Genomic DNA, 21,059 nt, shown 5'->3' with positions numbered 1-21,059 from the left:
CTGAGGCTTCAGCTATTTAAAAACGTGAGTTGAACCTCTAGCGTAAAGGAAAATATCTCGCCTTGAAACTTGGACATTTAAAAGACCTTACCTGACGGCAACTTCATGTGGAATTCAAATTGCAATGGTAGGATATCTTAATTCTTTTTTTTTTTTCTGTTCCCATTCAATGCACAACACATTTTCAGATTTTTTCATCCTTTAACATGATGTTGAATAACATGATGTTAACATGATTCTTGAATATGTTATTCTTGTATCGCCCGCTTTTGGTAATCAGATGATTTGCTGGATTACTGGAGGCGAAAAATTTCAATTAAATATTTCATGTAATTTGGTGTTAATGGTTTCCGCAGTAAAATGTTTTTAAACTTCAAAATGTAATAGAAATATGCTATTTTGGAATCCATAGTATAGTTCCTTATGCAGTGAATTCTTTTAATTTTCTGTATATCTATATATATTCAACTATATCACAGAAAAATGCCGCAGTGTTAAAAATGGAACGTTTAAAAAAAATTCACCATTGTTTGATTCTAAAGTTAAGCCTCAACTTTAAATATAATAAGCTTTCAAATATTTTATTAAAAGCTAAACTAGGCCGAATCTTCATATCTTTATGATGAACTGTGTGATACCCCACCTAGCTAAAGGCCATACAGGAGACTTGATGGTGCCTCCAATCATCAAATAATGGAAATGAAACGTGATGAAATATTAGTTGCAACAATAAAAACGATTTGAATTTAATTTTAAAAATAAAATATACTATTGCAAAATACGCTTATAATATTTTTTAACCCTTTAAAGGGCCATTTTTTTCTAGTCATATTATGTTAAAATATTTTTAGACTTGAAATTAGAATAAGAAAAGGGATTCATTTAGCTTATTAGATAAATTTAATTTGACTAATTTATTAATTTGGTTAATTAATAATTAAGTAACAAATCAAGACACATCATTTTGTCTGACATAAAGAACTGAAGCATCTAAGTTTCTGACTTACTAAAAAAATGTGTCAGAACTTATGCCAACCTACAAAATTTCATACAAAGATTGATAAATTTGGTGTGAAGCATACTTCCCACGGCCCTAGAAAGGGTTAAAATTAATTATGTAACATAAAAATTATATGGGAAAAATTGATATAATTATATAGATTTTTTTTCCTTAAACTTTACGATTATATGAAACTCGTTTTTGTATCATAATATTTTCGAAAGTTATTCTCTGGAAAAATCGCAAAAATTCTGCTTAATTTTTAATTAATTAAAATTTTTAATGAATTGCTTCGAGCTACATATTTTCACCCTCCAAAATATATTTGCATAAAATTTGGTACCTCTGTATCAAACATCACTTGTGCACAAACATTCATCTTTATAATGCACATAATTTTTTCCCTTTTTTATGTTCAGCAGAGCTACCGATGTTTATATGCATTCCTAACGACAGAATAAAATTAAAAAAAAAAAAAAAAAAAACTTAATTGTGTTTTAAGTTTCCCATGGCATACAGTTGTAAAAAAAAAAAAGGAATATTTTATTAAATGCATTATTTAAACAAATACCAGGAAAACCGAATATATATTTTGGATGTTTTCTTCCAAATGGCTGAAACTAAAATGTGTCACAGAACTGCAATTATAGTCACAAGACATCGAATGTCATTTATTTATGTAACTGCATTTTTGAATTATTGCGTTGGTACTTTTGTGTTAGTCGGGCGCAGATGTCGCCAATTGTGAACCAAACGCGAATTTGGCGGAATTCTACTTTATTTAGCGATTTTTCGCTTGCGCCCGGTTAATGGATTGCGAATTTTGCGTAAGAAATTTGGCGGAATTCTACATTATTTGGCGATTTTTCGCTTGTGCCCGGCTAATGGAAAAGTACCATTACGTTTAATGCATGCAAAGGTACAGATCGACAGACAGTCAATCCAATCCGGTTCCTGAACTTGATGGATTTGGTTAATAATTTTATATATATTTACTTTTAAGATGCTAAATTTATGTACCAAATTTTATTAATATAGTGCTTTTATCTTGTTCATTTGCATTCGGACAGACGGACATGCAGACTCCCCGTAAATAGATTTCTTTCAAAATTTGAAAGAATTATACAAATTTAGTGTAAAGATACAAAGTTTCATCTGTCTAGTTCAAAGCAATTTTTATTTATCATTTTCATAAGCGGGCTAGGTGCACGCTAAATCCGTCGGGGCCAAACTCTTCCTGCTGCTGTGGTGTCTAAGCTTGGAGAGAGGGTGCCAGCTCAAGTGTCATCCTTGTCATCTGACCTCGGTTCAAAACTACGAGGTCCATCCAAAAATAGCCCTAGTGTTGCTTTAAAACGAGATATAATAAATATATAAATATAATATATTGCATTAACTATACAATATATAAATAAATCACCACATAATTAAGAAACTGAGATTTGTCGTACACTTTTTCGTATTTTGTATTATCGTTTTCGTTCTTTCAACAATTTGGTACTCAAGACAATGAGCATTTTCTCTCTTATATATAATTGTTGTCAATTATATAATTGTATTGGTTATTTCCAATCATTTATATACTGTGTATTATTTTCCCGCTTTTTGATCAATTTATCCTATATCTATATAAAACTAGATAGGAGTCAAATAAGCTGCCGATATGGAGAAATGATGTTAAGCCATTAAAAAAATCAAATAAATAATAAAAACATCGTTATTAAATTTATTTATAAACTGGATTACCAAACCTTTTTATATTAGTAGATACTAAACTGGACTTTGGCATCATGCCACATTCTGAAATCAGAATGGCTTTTCATTACATATTACAAAGGTGAAGATTGAGATGTATTGGTTGCAAGATCTCAGTTTGAAACAGCAAGATTCAGATTCGAAATCGTTTCTAACGAAGAATATCGTTGCGTGTATGGACTGGAGAGTTTTTAAGTTGGTGACAATAAAAAGTTGACCGGTTACTGCTGATGATTAGAAGAGCATGTAGGTATGGATGCCGTACCCTTCACCTAAACATGATTTAAAATTATAGGATCCATCAAAAACAATTACTCTTGTTTGAAAGACACTGTGTCTGTAATTCAACTCAAAAACAATCCAAAGAGGAGATGAGTGCTTTATGCAAAATGGCTTCTTTTTTTTCCCCCATTATGCTATGACCCCATGTAACAATTTCTCCAAACTATTTATAGTGGAGGGTGAACCGTTAACTATGCTTTTTTAATATATCATTCAACAAAAAAGTCAAAAAAATTGCTATAAGCCTCTTTCATATCTAAATATGCTCGGAGAATGAAAAACATAATGTAACAAAAGCATCTATCAATCTGAAATATCAATATGCCGTGTCATTTCAAGTATAGGGAACATAATCTTTACTTATGAGATGAACTTTATGTACGTAGTTTTTCATTTTTATTTGTTAGATCAATTTCTCTCATTTTGATGATACTTCGGTGATCGATCTCAAAATATTTGATTATCTCAACATAAATTCAGGGTATAAATTGTGAAATGCCGTCTTTCCCTCTAAATATTCCTTTGTCATCAATATAAGACTAAATCTTCAAGTTTAGCATCCACAGTCCTATCAATACAAGACTGCACAAAATATTTCTCCCAGCGTACTGGCATAGGGGTAGCGCGTCTTCCCCGTGATGTGGGCGTCCTGGGTTCGAGTCCCGGTTTAGGCATGGTTGTTCTTCCATTGTTCTATTTGTGAGTTGTGTGAATGTGCCCTCCTGTAAAAAGGGGTTCTGCAAGCGAATGGGTGATGTAAAGTTGTACTCTTGGCCCTAGTTGGCGCTACTATAAAAACAAGAGACGTTCCCCCCACCGGCTTAAAATCGCTGTCTTCGTAACAGCGGGCTTGTGCATGGCAAGTGTCATAAGAAACAACAACAACAAAATATTTCTAAAGGGATGGGGTAATATAACCAAAGATAAATCAAAGTAAAAACACTAAACAAGAGCTCATCAGTCATACATGTCAGTGGTTTTTGCTGAGATTACTACTACTTGAAAACAAGTTTTTAGGTATTTTTGCTTTAAATGTTTAAAATCTTTCCTGGAGAATCTATTTTCGATTTCCTTCGAAACAAAGTTATTAGGGATTGTAAGAAATAAATGAAAAAAAAAAATCTGCTTCAATTGCTTTTGTGTCAATTTGTTAAAACACTGAAGAAAAATATGTAAATATATCTGTCCATATCTCAGGATATCATTGCGTACAATTTCAAGATATAATATCTTTATTCAAACAAAAGGTTATAAATTATAGTATGTTGATCAGTTTTTCAACTTAATCGATATACTGTAATTAGTTCTGATAATAATAGTATAATTAGGCCTAGATTAATTAATATAATCCACGTTATCTTAGTTTCAGTTAGATTATATCTTGAGTGGAAGAAACATGAGGTCTGTTATGGATGAGGCTCGTAATTTGAAATGAGGTAAAACGACAACTGAGTTCGCAAATCATTGTCTAAACTTTCACAAATATCAGCGGTTGGACGTTTGGTCTACGAAATCAGTTGTAGTACGCACCATATCCATATATATGGCAGATCTTTTGTGGATTCGCCTTCGAACATGGAATTCTTCAGCCCCAAAATGAAAATTTATCATTAGATAATCTATCTCTATTTTGCTTTGAGACAGCACCAGGTATATTTTGGAACTGATCTCGTATTTTTGAACCTTGATTGGATGACGAGAACGGATCTGAGTAAGCATCATGTCTCTAAACTTCCGCTCCATAAAAACTGGAAGAAGATTATCTCTCAGTCTTAGATTTAATGCATACCAAACTCAAATGCATATCAGATATCTAATGAAATTGAGTCTTGAACCTGAAACTCTATCGTTCCAAAACTGAGATTTTATTGTTAGGTCAGTGCGAAACTCTAAAATGTTCTTAAATCCCATGTGCTATCGAGATCTTAAGTAGTGTCTTGAAGTATTAGGATCGTGAAACGTTTCGCGGTTTCCTCTTACATGTATGCGAGGGTGTTAAAGAAATCACTTTGACTCAAAGTATTTCAATAAAATTTGCTAATAGCATTTTTAAACCGAATTTCTTTTGAAATAATTTTCAGTTGGACCTTACTTTCTTAATCATCTTTCCAAATTTGGAATATTGGCAAATTTATTTCTACAGCAGTTAGGTCGCAAAATTTTCTTCCTGTTGGATAAAGTGTTGTGAATGAAAATTTTTAAAGAGCCTTATCCTAGTTCATTGCGCTTAGATATACAGAAGTAACAGCACAAATATCTTCATATAATGTAACCACTTTTCTGTCCAAAATTATTCCATTAATTTTTCTATGCTCGTGTGTATCAAAGTTAACTGTTGGTAATTATTATCTTTAAATATTTTGTTGTGCTTGGTGAACATTTTACACTATTTTAACCTTTTATAGTGTTGTAGATAGAACAAACAGTAAGTTTTTATCATAATTTTAAACTTATGTTTTTCTGTCTATACTTATCCCGTTTTGCAACCAAATGGTTTGCTGTAATTACTGGTCAGACAATTTCGTCTGAATAGCTTTCAATAATAGGTTTTTGAACTTTAAATCTTAATAGACATGTAATTTATGAAGATTTATACTATTTTATCCATTGCATATGCACCTCCTTAACTTATTATAACTGATCTACAATAATAGGATTCAAGAAAAAAGATTAAACTAATGCACTAATATGCAAGCTGATTCGTTATGTGTCCATAAAATATAAATGAATAGAAAGTAAAATCAATCAAAGTATTTTTTCTTTTTTCGGAGTATATTTTTGTAATGTCATGGAATATTTTTCAATAAAAAATTTTCTGATTCGATAAAATAAAAAATGAGCATACTGCAATTAAAAAAATAGAATTTTAATTTAAAAGTGAGATACTATATTTTTAGTTCGCTTAATTATTTACAAGGAATACCGACAGTTTATAAGGTTCAATGTACTTAAAAAATGTACCATTACATACATCCAAAATTAGATTATTTTTAATTGCCGCTTTATTTATTTTAATTGCCGCTAAACTTTATTAAGAGCATGCTTTTAAAAAGAAATATATTAAGAAAAACTATTAAGGAAAAATAAACCGAATTTTCGTATCTTGATCAACACCGGAAGAAAATAATTATAGTAACAATGTGAACGATCTAGGTTTCATTATAAGAATTAAAATATTTTGTAAAATATACTTAAAAACATTTTTAAAAGATTACTCAGAATTTGGCAATAAATTTTAATATTAACTTATATTAAAGTGCTGTAAAAATGACTTATGTGCTATATTTTCAGAAGTAATGATGAAAAAGCGTTAAAATCCACTTAGTTTTTATCTAAAACTTCAAAATTTTAATTAGAATATATCCTGTAAGATGCATATTCCTATAGTCCGAAGAACATCAATATCAAATTTGGTATCTGCAGGTCTAAATCTTACCTGTAGAGCTTTCCTGTTCTTTATCGCTATGGTTAATATCACATATATGTTAAATAAATAACATCTACGACAAATAATTCTATTTTGAAGCCTTAAAATGTTTGAGTCTTATGCTTAATTACTTGATAGTTAATAGATTTTACTGTCGGAACTGTACAAAAAGCATTGCTGTGAAAAGGCGTTTAGCAATTTTTTTTTTCATTTAAAATTTAAATACTGTCATGGAACTGCAGGCTATTAATAATGAGTTTGACATTTAACATTGGACATGTAAGTTTTTCATTCAGAAATTTTTAATTTTAATCGAATCATAAGATTTTCAGTACTGAATACAAACTATTTGCAAAAGTAGTCTTATTTAATGATTTTAAGGTATCCGACTAAGTTCAGAGGGGTTTTTCAAAAACAAACAAACAAAAAAAAAACATACAAATATTTTAATCTTTATAAGATTTTTTATGTTAATATAAAGATAAAATGATGAATGAAAAGGAAATTATTTAAATATATATGTAGCTTTTGCAGAAAAAGCATATTTTGATGTAAATTTTAGCATTTATTTACAAAAACTAGGATTGTTCTAGAGAAAATAATCGTTAGTTTTTCATTTTTCTTGGGAATATTACATATGTAACATATCTTAGAGTGTAACTATTATCTAAGAATTATATTCAAAAATAAAATTTTTGTGTGTAATATATGAAATTATTTATGAAATTTTGAAATATTTTCAACAATATTTACATTAAATAATCGTAAATCTATTTCTATTCAACATTAAATCCATACTTCATTACATTCTGTATAATATAACGAACACTCATTATAAATTTCATTAAAATATCTTGATTATTTTTTCAGATATGAAGGCACTCGTACAGTAAAAAAATGACTTAAGAGAATACATTTAAAATTTTTTAAATGCTTATAAATAAGTATCATTTACATGCCAATAGTTTATTATAATTTGATTTTTAATTGGCGTAGAGACAAAATAAAGATATCACTGACAACAAAAACGTACCTATTTTTTAAATTGAAGGGAAAAAAAAAAAACGAATTTTCATTCAAATTTATGTTTTCAAATCGGAAACTTTAATGCATTTATATTACTGTATTGAGGTTTAAATTTTTTTCAATTATATTTCGTCTTTAAAACTGCTCGTCATTTTTTTTTTAAATTTTATTTCAGATAGCATGGCCGCTGTAGAGCCGCAAGTGTCTTATGTATCTACAGATATTACAGGATTCTTGGAGATGGTCATATCAAAACTCGGATGGAGTGATCTCTCTGATGACATCGTCATGGATGTTGGTTGCGGTAATCCAAAAATAAAATTAGCAAATCTTCTTGTCAACTTTTTTCCGAACGTCAAACAAGTGATATGCATAGATAAGAATTTAATGATGATCCATTACTTGAAAATCAGCAAAAGACCATCAAGCATTGTCTATCAGTGCGCTGATATCGAAAACAGGTTAGTTTGAAACACACGATAGCCTTTTTTAAAAAAATTCAGGGAAATTATTGGTGAAAAAATAATAAATGTTGAGAAGAAAATGAATATATTTTCAAACAGCATTTACAAACATGATTACTTTCCGATTTAATTGTCGTGGTGATTATCATATCAGTGGGCAACATTTCCGATTTCCTCTTCGGAGAACGTTACAGCTTGTGATTTGAGATGGCTCTCAACGTTCCTTTGAAGTTCATCATTAATAAGCTCTTAGAATCTTTTTTTTTTTATTTTCCCGTATACGTATTATAGAGAAAATATAGTTGTTCACGCGAATGTCGCTTAACGCCAAACTTGGCAATCTTAAAATTACGGCAACCCCGTTACCCGCCCTTCCGATCGAGTCTTTCAGGGGTTCATTAGAACTTTGACCCGCATCGGCTCCCCAGCTCCCGCAGAAGCTGTAAACCACTTCAGTTTGTAAGGCTTAACAAAGCCCACCGCATTGCAATACCGCAATCAGCCATGTATTATATGAACTACTCACCGCAAAAAGGAGTGTATATAGTGTAAATAAAGAAGTTTAAGCGAAAGTACAGTCCACTGCTCACTTCGATTCACCAATAGTAATCGAACAAAAAAATTCGTTCTCGAGATTATAATGAATTCGCACGTTTTAGATCTATTTGAGTTCGATTAATACATTTTTGAAAAATGTCCGTCCGTCTGTCTGTTTGTGACAAAGAAAATTTTCGAACACTTTGCGTTGGTCAGTTGAAGTTTGGTATACTCTTTACACCAAATTTGCAGATTTCTGTCAAATTTTGTGTAAAACCTATTCAGTGGAAGTCCATATGTCCGGCCATTCAAATATAAGTTTACACAATTACAAAATGAAGAGAGCTGAATAGATAAGATTCAGTACACTGACTTAATATCTGTAGTGGAGACATCTGTCAAATCTAGAGCCAAAACCAACACTAGGTTGACTGTCTGTCGGCCTGTGCTTTCAGAAACATGTGAACGCGATAATTCAAAAACACAGTGAATTAAATATATCAAATTTGGTATGGGATTTTATGATTGCAAGTCCAGTTTTGTATCAAATTTTTGTTTCAATCTGTTGAAAAAAAAAAGTTTTTAAGACACGAATTTTATTTATGGATACTATTAACGCATGCCAGTGTATATTCGTCAAATAATTCGCCTAGAATGACACGATGGATTCACTAAAAATACAAATCTATGCCAAAAGTTAATATTTCGTAACTATTGCACACTAATTTTATTAGTGAGTACGCGGGGAAGTGTGGTGGTGACCACTCCAGCTGGTTTAAGGAAAGAATATGGATCAAGAATATCTAAACACTCAATCTTCAAAATCTCGGTTTTGGATGCTGGTAGGCAAACTCTCACCCAGAATTCAGATATCCCTCCCCCTCCCCCGCCCTTTTTTAGCTTGGCCAATTCGTTAAACAAAATTTTCTGTTGTGATCGTATTGTGTTTGTGTTCCCCTGGCTGGACAATCTGGCTTGGAGGCTAGGGGATTTTCATCTCTTCTCTAAACCGTAGAACTGACTAGGATACCAAAATAATTTCATTTTAATGATGAGCTACAATCGAACGTTAAATTCGATCTGACTTCACTGGAGGCAACGTTTTTCGAAGAGGGGATCGGGAACCTTACCCACTGATATCAAATTATTTGAATTGTCATGGCGAATATTTCGAAAAGTAGACATGGTTATACATAACTTTTGGTAATTTTTTTTTTTGTCTTTATTGCTTCTTTTTCTTTATTGTCCATTGGATCTTGGAGGAAAAAGAAGAAAAAAATGGCCCTATTATTATACTTTGTGTTTCTTCCTTTACCCGTTTATGAATTTCCAATTTATGATGTATTCAAATCTCGTTTGAGATAATTAGTTGGTAATTATATGCATTAAAAATGTAACCTCTATAGAAACTTAATCGTCTACATTAGATGTTAAGAGTTCTAAATTTGATGGAAGTTGTTAGACCTTGAAGTTTTTGAAATAAAGGAGGTCATAAAGAAACGAAGTCTTTCTTTTTTTCTCCTCATATTTAGGTACTTTTATTTGTTCCATTCTGTCAAAGATGAGATATTGTAATCAATTTTTCACCAGTCTCATAATAAAATGTTTTAAATTTTTAAGAACTTAATGACTGCTTAATCTATTAATGTAATTGAATTTTGATTACAGGCTTATAGCACCCCCTAGTGGTAACTTCGAGAAAAATTGATTTTGAATCAATAATATTTATAATAATAAATTATATATTTGTCTAACATGTAGAAAGCAGTTCAAATGCAAAAAAAGAAAAAAAAAATCTACTTTCTAGAACTCAAAGGAAAATTATTAAAAAACTATATTATTTAATGTTGGAATTTAATGTTCTTTAGGTATTTTTTAAAAATTTATTTTCAAAATGCGTGAGAATTTTAAAAATAAATTATTGTATTATTGAATGTTGGAGTATATTGTGATTTATTTATATTTTAAATGTTTATTTATAAATTCAATATTTCATATATGCATTTTGATTTGAGAATATTATTAGTCTGCATTTTAAGTTACTTTTCTTTTTATCTAAAACTTTAGTTTTTGTATTTTATATCATTTCTTTTAATTTTATTTAATACAATATCGTTTTAACAAAACTTCTATAAATTTGAATTCCCCTCCATTTTAGTAAGACTCTTAGCATCATCTGGATGTACTGAATCGACAGTAATATCCTTTCGCGAGGGGACACACACACACACACACACACACACACACACACACACACACACACACACACACACACACACAAATAATTACTTATCTGGAGTTCTAAATTAATGAATGCATTTAACTCCGAAATATCAATTTCTAGGCGAAAACCAGTTGCTGTTTCAATCTCTACTGGCAATTTCTTTGATAAAATATTCTTGTCTTTCACGTTCTAAAACAGAGTCCACCCCACCCCCCTCCCAAAAAGAATTTTTCCGCTTTAAATAATGATTCACTCAAAAAATTAATAGAATGTGTAGAGATCACATCTTAAATTAGTTCATATAAATGCAAAACGTTTCCTAATAGCCGGGACCAATCGAAATGTTGACTATTGTTAACCTAACATTACAGATAAAGCTCAGAGATGGTCATTAAGGAAACTTACTTATTGACAGGCCACGCTGAATTTCTTAGTGTAATTTATATGGGCCTGCCTGACACCGGTGATCCCCACGGCATTCAAGATGTTAACAATTAATTTGGCGCATGCATTTTTCAGCAACTGCGTATAAATTTTTGATTACTGCTAACTTGTTTCAAATTTTCATATAAAAATACAAACCCCTTGAACAAGCTATAGAGTGGAGATTCGGTGTTTCTCACTCTAACGATGTTTTCAGCAGAATTTCTTCAATATAGCTTTGCATTTAATTAAAACTCCAATTAACATATTAATTCCGATGATAATAAATGCATTAATCTGAGCTACGGAACTGATATATATTAATTTTTTATACCATGGTAAATCAAAGATGATTGCTTTTTTTGTGAATAAATAGAAGTTGAATTCTAGTTTAATGAGCCCCTAAGTTTGTCAACAATATGGTAATCCGAAAAAGAAAGCGGAATAATTTTCCTAGTAACTGAATAATACTGATTTGTTTACAATTTTTTACTAGTTGGGTTGTATATTTACTACAGCAATTTCGTAAAAAAATAAAATTAAAAATAATCAACACAAAACACCCATTAAAGAATTTAATTAAATTACGTTTTATAATTGAAAGTATTATTACTGTTATTAAAACATTCAGGGCTATTTTTAAAGAGAGCAATGAACAGATAATATATTTATTTTCAATTCTTACCGAATTATTTTATTCTAACTAAAATCGTCTGTTTTCGAATTTTGTCAGAACAGAAAATAAAAAAATTAAAAACACCTGCTCCAGCTTTTTGAATCGTCTGTCTTAATTACACTTTTTGTTCATTTTAATATTCTTACAATTCTAACAGAATTTTTTTGCATTTGTAGTTCTTTTCGTAAATTTTCAGTGATTATTCGGTAAGCCTGAGTATTCAATAATCCGATGTCTGATAATTGGGATGATCAGAAATCTCACCATTATGAAGATTATTGGATTTGAGAATTCGATGTCTGCATTTCAAAATATATACTATATGGCGCCGACAGAACGACGTTTGAATCACTTAAAAGTTCTTCTTCTTTTTTTTTTCTTCTTCTTTTTTTTTAATGAAAATTCCTAAATCGTCCCTTGTTTAAATGAAGAATTAGTTGAACCGAGTAAGTCTACTTGTTCCCTCAAACTTCTTAAGAATCATCTAATATTATTACTCATTAAACATCGTTTCTAGCAGCGGAGCTATTTGGAACGGATGCTTTCATTTTCTTTGTGCTATTTTTGTTACACTCAGAATTCTTCAATTTAATGATCCCACGAAGGTATTAGGTTCCCTTTCCCGCTGCTAACAAAGCCGTGGGAAGATCTTTTAAGTTAAAAATTTCTGGCTGTGCCTTTTTTAGATGCTGATGGCATCTCTTGTTCGAATTTTATTCTCTAAAGTACAGACCTGCGCAGCCGGTTTGCAAAAGTTCGTTCTTTCAAAATTCAAAGGAGATTCAGCAATTGTGACCCGTAAAGGTTCAAAAAGGAGTTATCTTAGATAAAACAATTGTGACCTATCTTCGATTTTGATTATACAATTATGATCAATACATCTCATAATTTTAAAATAATGGTAGGTAACTTTGTAACTATGTATTATGTGCATAATAATTTTTATATGGCCACCTATCTTATTATCGGCGTTGTACTGTTGAATCCTTGGCAAAATAAAGGGCACATTAAACTAGGATTTTATTCAACTGAATAATCAAAACTGATATGATATCTAATTCTGTTATCACTTAGTACAGAAAAATTAATCTTCAATTTGCTTCTTATAATAAAAATATTGGGTGGATCCTAGCACATTTGAATTCTCACCAAACAAATGACGATAACGTCGCCAATGAGGCAACCTAGATGGATTTTTTTTATTTATTTTTAATTATTTTATTTTATATATATATATATATATTTTTTTTTTAATTTTTTTTTTTATTATTTTATTTTACTATTACTTATTATTTTATTTTATTAACTACCTAGTTTTACTACAAATATCGCCTACCTCAACCTAGATGGATTTTTAAAATTTTATTTTATTTATTTTGTATTTATTTATTATATTTATTTTTTATTATATTTATTATTATTTCCGGCCTTCAAGTATCGTTTTTTAATTGAAAAAAAATGACAAATATTCAATTAGTAGTCAACTTGGCGAGATTTCAAATAAGTCGCCAAGAGGTGGGCCCATCTAGGATTTTACCAAAATATTTGTACCTAAAAAAAGACATTAAGTAATTTAGACTTAAAACACTTCTTTCAATTTTCAGTCCATGCTCATCAGATAATGAGATTAAATAATAATAAATCAGATTATTAAATGGAAACTTTTTTAAAAAATCCAACAATTGCTTTTAATTTTTGCATTATGACATCCAAAAAAAAAAAAAAAAAAAAAAAAACGGCAAATAAAGCTTTTAAGAATTTGCACAAAATGGAATGAGTTTTTTTATAAAGATTTGTTATTGGAATGAGTTTTTTATAAAGATTTGTTATTGATTACTTGTACATTTACTTTTTCATTGCCAGTTATATTAATCACGATAAACTAATTACAATTTTCCTACAAATAGGTCTTCTCTAATCAAATGGGAAGGACAAATTGCCAAGGTCATTTCAACTCATTGCTTCCACATGCTGCACGATCAGAGGGCTGGCTTCCAAAATGTTTATAATTTACTAAAACCAGGTGGAGAGGCCGCCATTCTTTTTTGTGTGCAATCTGGTTACGTTGGTTGGCACTGTGAGCTTAGAGATGATACAAAGTGGAACAAATATTATAATGTAAGTTGATAAAAATTTAATTATTGTTTGCATTGATAAATTAACGCTTGAATATGTAATCGATGCAATATTTAATTTTAATTAAAAACAAATTGACTGCTTCGAATCGTGACATTCTCTTAATCTTTCTTCAATAGAAAGAATATTTATATATTCTTTTATATTTTGCAGCAATTGACAGTTAAAACTGGTAAATGATGCAAATGCTAAATAAAATTTCAAGCGCCCTTTTTCACTTTAAAGTGTTGAATGTGCAATCTTTTATAATGTGATAAATCAAAAAATTACCTTTCATAACCGGATTACTAAACAGGCAATGTAGGCAGTTTTGAATGGGGTCCCGTAAAATTTTAAATACTTTTTTTTTTTTTTTGAAGCAGTCTAATTCTGTACTTTCATTTTATTTATTACTCGAACTTTTTAAAATTCAAATTAAATAACGCTCAAATTTTAAAACATTATTCTAAGGACCTTTTTTATCCAAGCCTTCAAATTTCTCTATGGTGTGATCCAAATTTTTTTTATAGTTGGCCGACTGATTCACAGCTCAATGTCACTGAGAAACTTTGTATAAATATTTAAAGTGAGTTAAAATTTTATAATTTTAATATACTGTTTAAAATAACATTAAAAAATTAAATATGTTTACACGAGACCCTGAACTTAACTCTCTTAAAAGTGGCCTGCAATTAAATATTTTGTCACTTATCATAACATTTGATGCTTAAAAATTGTTTATATAGAAACTAAATGAAATTCAATAGAGAAAGTTAGGTTCCGAAAGCTGAAAATGGAAATAGGGAAGCCTCTGAATCTTGTAATGCCTATTGGAAATATCCTACATGCCTGTATCCGCTCCTGGTATTTTTAAATAGTTTAAAAGCTTGTATGAAAAGGTCGCTGCTTTGACCATTCCTGTAGCTAATATGATTTTTTTTTTTTTTTCGATTTCTAAACTTTTTTTTGTTTTAGAGGTTACAACATTGGCCATTTTTACTCCTCCGTTATCAATATATTTTGAAATTTCCCTTTTTGTTATTATTTAATGCTCTTGTTAATTCAGAATACTATGATGATGCATCATCTGTGCACCCCATATACAGAATTTAGTTGAAATTCGGCTTAATTATTTAAAAACTGAACCGCAAAATCGGTGGTATATGTTTCTGTTTACCTGTGTCTACAATTCATCTCTACAGCAACATTCCTCATTAATCACTTGCTAAACTAAACAGTTTAATGGAGAGCTAATCCTCTAATCCGAAGTACCTATAGCATATTATTGCTACTAACTTAATTCGTCTACTTTTGTTTTATTCTTACAATTTATTCTCAGCTAGCCACTTTTGGTTGTAAGTTGGTTCGATGGGATAAATGAGTGCACAAAATTGCAGTTAAATATTGTGCGTAACTTAGTGTTGATCAGCGAAATATTTTTAGTTTCCAAATTTTTATGGACATATAACTCATACTGTTTAAGAAGTTTTGTTCATTACGCTGAGCATTTCTCTAATTTCTATCTATATTTTTATATCAAATTCTATAATAGGAAAAAAGCAATAGTATTTAAACATCGACGCATTAAAAGAAATTTTACCATTGTTTAGTTCTGAAGTCAAACAAAAATACACAAACTGAAGTACAACAAAATTTCATTTTTTAAAAGCATGCCTATTTGTATTAAAACCTACTTAACATGTAAAGATAAGCCAAATTTTCATATCTTGGACATCAACAATGGGAAAAAGAATAAAATATCTGTAGTAACAATGAAATAAATTTCAGTTTCATTCTAACAATGAAATATACAAGTGTAAAATGATCTTAAAATATTTTTTAATTAAGAATAAAAAAATAATATGGCAGAATATTTGGTATATTAAACCTTTGGATACATTTGACGTATTAGAACGTTCCGTATTTGGTTAATCTTATGTTTCCATTATTATTTTAATTAATTAATTAATTTATTTATTTATTTTGTAATTCTTATTACCCTAAGTTATCCCAATATCATGCAGCAGTATATATATTAAGAAATAAATGAATTCTTACGCAAAAGCTACGGCCTTCACATATTCAAGAAATTAAATGCGCTTCAAAATACATAAGTCATTTCAAATAAATGCGTAGTCAAAGGGTTAAAAATATTTTTTTTAAGATGCAGTAAAAATTATTTTCGTGTTGAAATTTTTTCAGAAGTTACAGCGAGAAAGACAAAAATTTCGCTTAACTTTTAATTGCAATTTCGAAAAATCACTCCAAGATTCATATTTTCAACTTCGAACGTAAATGCAAGTCCAATTTAGTAACTCTAGATCAGACAATGCACACAAATACATTCATCTGTATTAGATAATATACATTCATCTGTAGAGATTGCATTATAGTGAAAGCATGCATAGAAAATAAATATTTAATACCATTACAATGTGCGTAGGTATAAATGCAGTATCTAAACAATAATACGTCTTGCTATAAAAAATATATATATTTTTAATTTATTGAAAGCAGAGAAAATTTAACAGAAATAATAAGGTTATCAGTTATACCAATTTCTTTTATTTTAAATTTATGAAAAATGATTTTTGTGCAATAATATGCCTAGAAATTAATGAGGAAATACATAAAATTTTGATAAGCTATTAATTAAATATCTAATTAAAAGCATGAAAAGAGCATTTTTACAGAGAATCTGCTACTCAAATAGTAACTACGTAAAAAAAATTTTTGGTTTGCCTTCATACATCGTATGAACGACTTTTGAATCATTTATGTCGCAATTTGCAGATAGAATCTGCCTGGAACTGTTGTTAAAACAAATCAAAAACATAAAGTTAAAATCTGATAAATTCTGATAAGAAGGATGCCAAACATATACAATGTATATTATATATGTAGGTTTTAAAATATAGCCTGCTTACTGCATTGTACAAAAATGTAATGTATTTCAGCTTATCTTTTCATACATAAAGACTAGAATAATTTCTTTTTAGATTTTAACAATTCTGCATTTTAAATGCAGTCTAATCTAAAAGGAACAATATTTAATTAACTTACAGGAGCTCGGAAATAAAACTCGTAAGAAATTACTAGATAAAATAAATTCTTTGCACCCATGATATTAAGCAAGAATACAAAAAGGTTTTCTTTTTAACAGATCGAATATTTTTTTCTTCGAACCTTCTCTTGAGCTTTTATTAATGCATTATCACCTATGTCTTGCGATAAAAAGAGTTTTGCTCAGTTGTTTTACATTCCGAATTGTTTTCATTGATCGTCATTTAAGTTTTCACATTTTACCTTTTCTCTTGATGACTTATAATTTCTTAAAATTCACAAAATAGAACTTAAAGACAAATTAATTTCTAAAATTTTTTTATAGGGCAATGCGCCTGAAATTCCTTCAACTCAGTTAACGAATATAGACGATTCTTATTACACAGCCATGCTAGAAGAAATTGGATTCCGAATAATTCTCTGTGAGAAAGATAGAATTGGTGTTCCTTTCGAATCAGAAAAAGCTTGGAAAGGTAAAAATCCCAACTATCTCTTAATTAAGCCAATTATCTTCATTAATGTGCATGTGTGTGTGCGCGCTCAGTAAAATATGATTTACATATTTTGCATATATTTTTGTAGTATTCTTTATCTCAAAGGATGGAGTTTGCAGTTATACTTTTCTATCCTACAAGGTAGTTATAATTAAACCACATTGCATGACAGAAAACCCCTATAGAACCCGTTCTACCTTTTGGATTTTGATGAAACTTGGTATATACGTTATAGGGACCATGAGAAAAAAGATTCCTTCTATAAAAAGTAGTTCAAATTTTGACCACCATGTAGAATTATGCCACCTAAAGGAAGACAAAACTCTGTCAGAATCCTTACAATTCATTTAGTTACAGTATATGCTCAACGTGTGCTCCTTTACGTGTTGAAAGCGTATGTTCAGTGATAACGCGAAGGAACTATCGGGGGATTTCAGTAACATGGCTTGTAATGCTGGGTTCAACTAAGGAAAAGTCCAAACTCCTCCTCCATAAGCATGATCTTTTAGCAATCCCACGACCAAAAATCACATGGATTTAAGTCAGGTAAATGAGGAGACCAGGCATTCGGAAAAGTTCTAGACATTATACGATTCTCGCCAAAGTTAGCACGAAGCAGTTCCTTGAATTGGCGTCCAATGTGGGATGCTGCTCCATCTTGCATGAAAACAGGGGGCTGAAAACATTTCCATTCTTGTGAAGCAGGAATGATCTGTTGTCGAAGAGGTTCAATGTACGGTACACTCGTGACAGAGAATGTTTTAAGACCTTGAGTAGTGATATTTAAAAGAAAACGGTCCCAGGATAAAATCAGCAGTATATCCACACCATGCACTCAGCGCCTGACTAGGGTAGTTGCCCCGGGCCCCCACATCAGAAGAGGGCCCCATATCGAATAGAAAGTTTTTTACATTTCCTTCTTTAATGAACTTTTAAACAAAATGTGAACAATTTTTTAAACATATAAAAAGGACAGAACTATATTTCGTCAGACCATTAGAGGGGGAGGGGGGAGGGAGGACTTTATAGCTATTTTAAGTTCTAGTCAATTGTCTTGTAATATATCTATAATGAGGTGAAAAATTTAAATACCTCCATAAAGTTCGGTTCTTCATTACTGAAGTAGTGAAGCAAAGGGGGGGGCAAAGAAGTTTTTGACCCGGGCCCAAATTAGTCTAAGTCGGGCCCTGCATGCACTGTAATCAGAACGCAGTGGTTGCTGGTGTAGGACATTAGGAGATGAAGCACTCCATACGCGGCAGTTTTGACATTCACAGCTCCATCTAAAGAAAAGTGTGCCTCATCTGACCATAGAATTTGTCGAGGCCACGCGTCATCAACTTCCATTCTTGTAAAAATCGGCAGACAAATTCATAGCGTGTTTGGAGGTCTTAAGGTTGCAGAATTTGCACAACACGGATCTTATACGGATACCGTTTTAAAATGGATCGCAGAATCTTTTGTAATGTCGTCTACGGAATTGCCAAACTCACGTGACACCTATCGAGCACTTGCTGAAGAATAGCTGGAATTGGAGGTTCTTTCAACAACAGCAACAGCGACTTTTTGACAGTTTCCATCGCAACCAGTTTCCGCCCTCTTCCTGACAGTACACCCAAGTCTTCAGTCTCTTCAAATATCATAATCATCTTCTTGAAACCATTCTTCGATATGGGCCCATTTCGAAATTCCTTTAAACGACGATAATCACGCAGTGCAGCTAAGATATTGCTGCCGTTTTGATAAAATAGTGTTACCAGTAAAGCTTGATCTTTCTTCTGTAAGGGCATGATTAACAATGACAAAGACACACAGATTGATTTTCTGGCTCTGATTGTAAGTCTCTTTATAGGTTTGACTAATTTGCATAAGGAATTCTTAAAAGCCATCTGGTGGTCAAAATGTGAACTATTTTTTTCGTTTCAGAAATCTTTTCCCATGGTCCATATAAAGTATACGCCACGTTTTTTTTTGGAAATCCAATAAGCAGAACTGGTTCTAGGAGGATTTGAAAAGGGTCACTTTAATTATAACCATCCTGTAATTCATATCGACGGTTGTGGGTTATAGAATTTAGAAATATGCTGCATGATGAATTTCAAATTTCCTCATCGGCTTTAAGTTCTATAGAAAAGTAAGTTTTCCTATCTGAAAAATATTTGCCACATGAATTATTTTACACGTGATATAACTTTCTTCAACTTTTGTTTCAGAGAAATAAATGCTCTCTTTTAATTAAAACATGCTTTCTAAAAATCTAATTTTTTCCATGTTACAGATATGACTTTCAAATTAGCCCTTTCGTCATTCGATATTCCTGAAGACTTGCAAGAAGAGTTTAAAAAGCACTTGTTCGAAGCTTTCTTGAAACATAACTGCAGAACTGATAACGGTTTACCTTGCCAATCTTCTTATTTTCTCACAGCTCTTCTACGAAAACCCGATGTTATGAATAATTGATTGCAACGGAAGAAAGAAGTGTGGCGCTGATGGATTTCCTTTATTGGATATATCAAATTAAATCCGTTGGTAGAATGGAATATAATTTTTTTTTATATCTAGAAAGTGATTTTATTCATTTTGAAAGTGTACATCTGTTATTATAAACATATTTTAAATGATAAATGATGAATCGCCTCATTTATATGCTATGTCTTTGATTTATATATTACTTGTAATAGATTATTTGCCTTTACTGGCATATTTTTAAAGAATCTATGTGGCTTTTTAACTCTAGTGTATTTCACAAGCTGGCATCTGTGGTTTTGGGTTAAATAGATACATCAGCGAATGGTACTTATTTTAAAGTTCTAGTAAATCGCTTTTTGGCATTGAAATTTTTTCAAAAAATGCAACATTTTTTTGTCAATTTTGATACTTACAGTTCTATCACAGTGATTGTAACGATAGATTGTGTTGAAGCACTGAAAAGTATTTTCGTGCTAAAAGTGATTTAAAACGGACAGAAAGATATTAAGGAAAAATATTTAATGAAGCAATCAAAACTATATTTAAAGAAACAAGCGAACAATGCATAATAAAAAGTAAGCAATGAAAAGCCCATGGCCGAAATAATTTATATCGCTGCATCTCACTAAAAATTTATTCTATTAATTTGAAATTTTCAAAAAATTTAGAGAAAAATTCAGGAATTTTTCTCTAAATTTTTATAATTGTAGGAATGCCTTTAAATGAAATCTTCAAACTTATATACAAATTTATATATTACAAAAACTTAAATGTAGCTTCTTTTAAAAAAGGTTTGTCAAAAAATGGTCGAACGTTATCCCCTGCTGCAAATGACAAAGACAAAAATTGGTAAGGTTTCATCATTAAGAAGTAAAATGTACACCATTCAACGCAACAGACATCTTAAATTTAGTTTCTAGAAAGAAAAAAATAATAAAGGATAGGAAACGCAGATTTTAAAAATTAATAAGGGTTCAAAAAAATTATTTATTTGCATTAGACATGACTTCTAAACATTGCAGAAAAAGTGTTAATGTGTAGCATGATTTTAGCGCACTTATATCTCTGCATGCGTTTCTTCCTTTTTATTTGGTATTATTAATG

At 30.5% G+C, this 21,059-nt stretch overlaps 1 protein-coding gene across 2 annotated transcripts; it reads left to right on the top strand.

Moving 5' to 3' along the window:
- Positions 1–5,319: 5,319 nt before the first annotated feature.
- On the top strand, positions 5,320–20,071 carry LOC129976389 (juvenile hormone acid O-methyltransferase-like). 2 transcript variants are annotated; one of them, XM_056089922.1, is made up of 5 exons: positions 5,320–5,462; positions 7,666–7,951; positions 13,722–13,932; positions 17,318–17,465; positions 19,765–20,071. In XM_056089922.1, exons 2-5 carry the CDS (start codon positions 7,671–7,673, stop codon positions 19,944–19,946), a joined length of 822 nt encoding a protein of 273 aa, XP_055945897.1. In that variant the 5' UTR covers positions 5,320–5,462; positions 7,666–7,670; the 3' UTR covers positions 19,947–20,071. The 2 variants fall into 2 exon arrangements, with proteins under 2 accessions (XP_055945897.1, XP_055945898.1); XM_056089923.1 differs by lacking the exon at positions 5,320–5,462 and adding an exon at positions 6,651–6,743.
- Positions 20,072–21,059: the final 988 nt, after the last annotated feature.

Source organism: Argiope bruennichi, chromosome 7 (genome assembly GCF_947563725.1).
Source record: "Argiope bruennichi chromosome 7, qqArgBrue1.1, whole genome shotgun sequence".
Classification (NCBI taxonomy): Eukaryota; Metazoa; Arthropoda; class Arachnida; order Araneae; family Araneidae; genus Argiope; species Argiope bruennichi.
The sequence above is the reverse complement of the archived record's forward strand: the minus strand, read 5'-3'. Positions and strand labels throughout refer to the sequence as shown.

Bases quoted from the DNA above. Each gene is read 5' to 3' on its own strand.
- LOC129976389 (XM_056089922.1), top strand. From the start codon at position 7,671: ATGGCCGCTGTAGAGCCGCAAGTGTCTTATGTATCTACAGATATTACA. The intron at 7,952-13,721 runs GTTAGTTTGAAA...TCCTACAAATAG, and splicing joins TGCGCTGATATCGAAAACAG to GTCTTCTCTAATCAAATGGG. The intron at 13,933-17,317 runs GTAAGTTGATAA...ATTTTTTTATAG, and splicing joins AGTGGAACAAATATTATAAT to GGCAATGCGCCTGAAATTCC.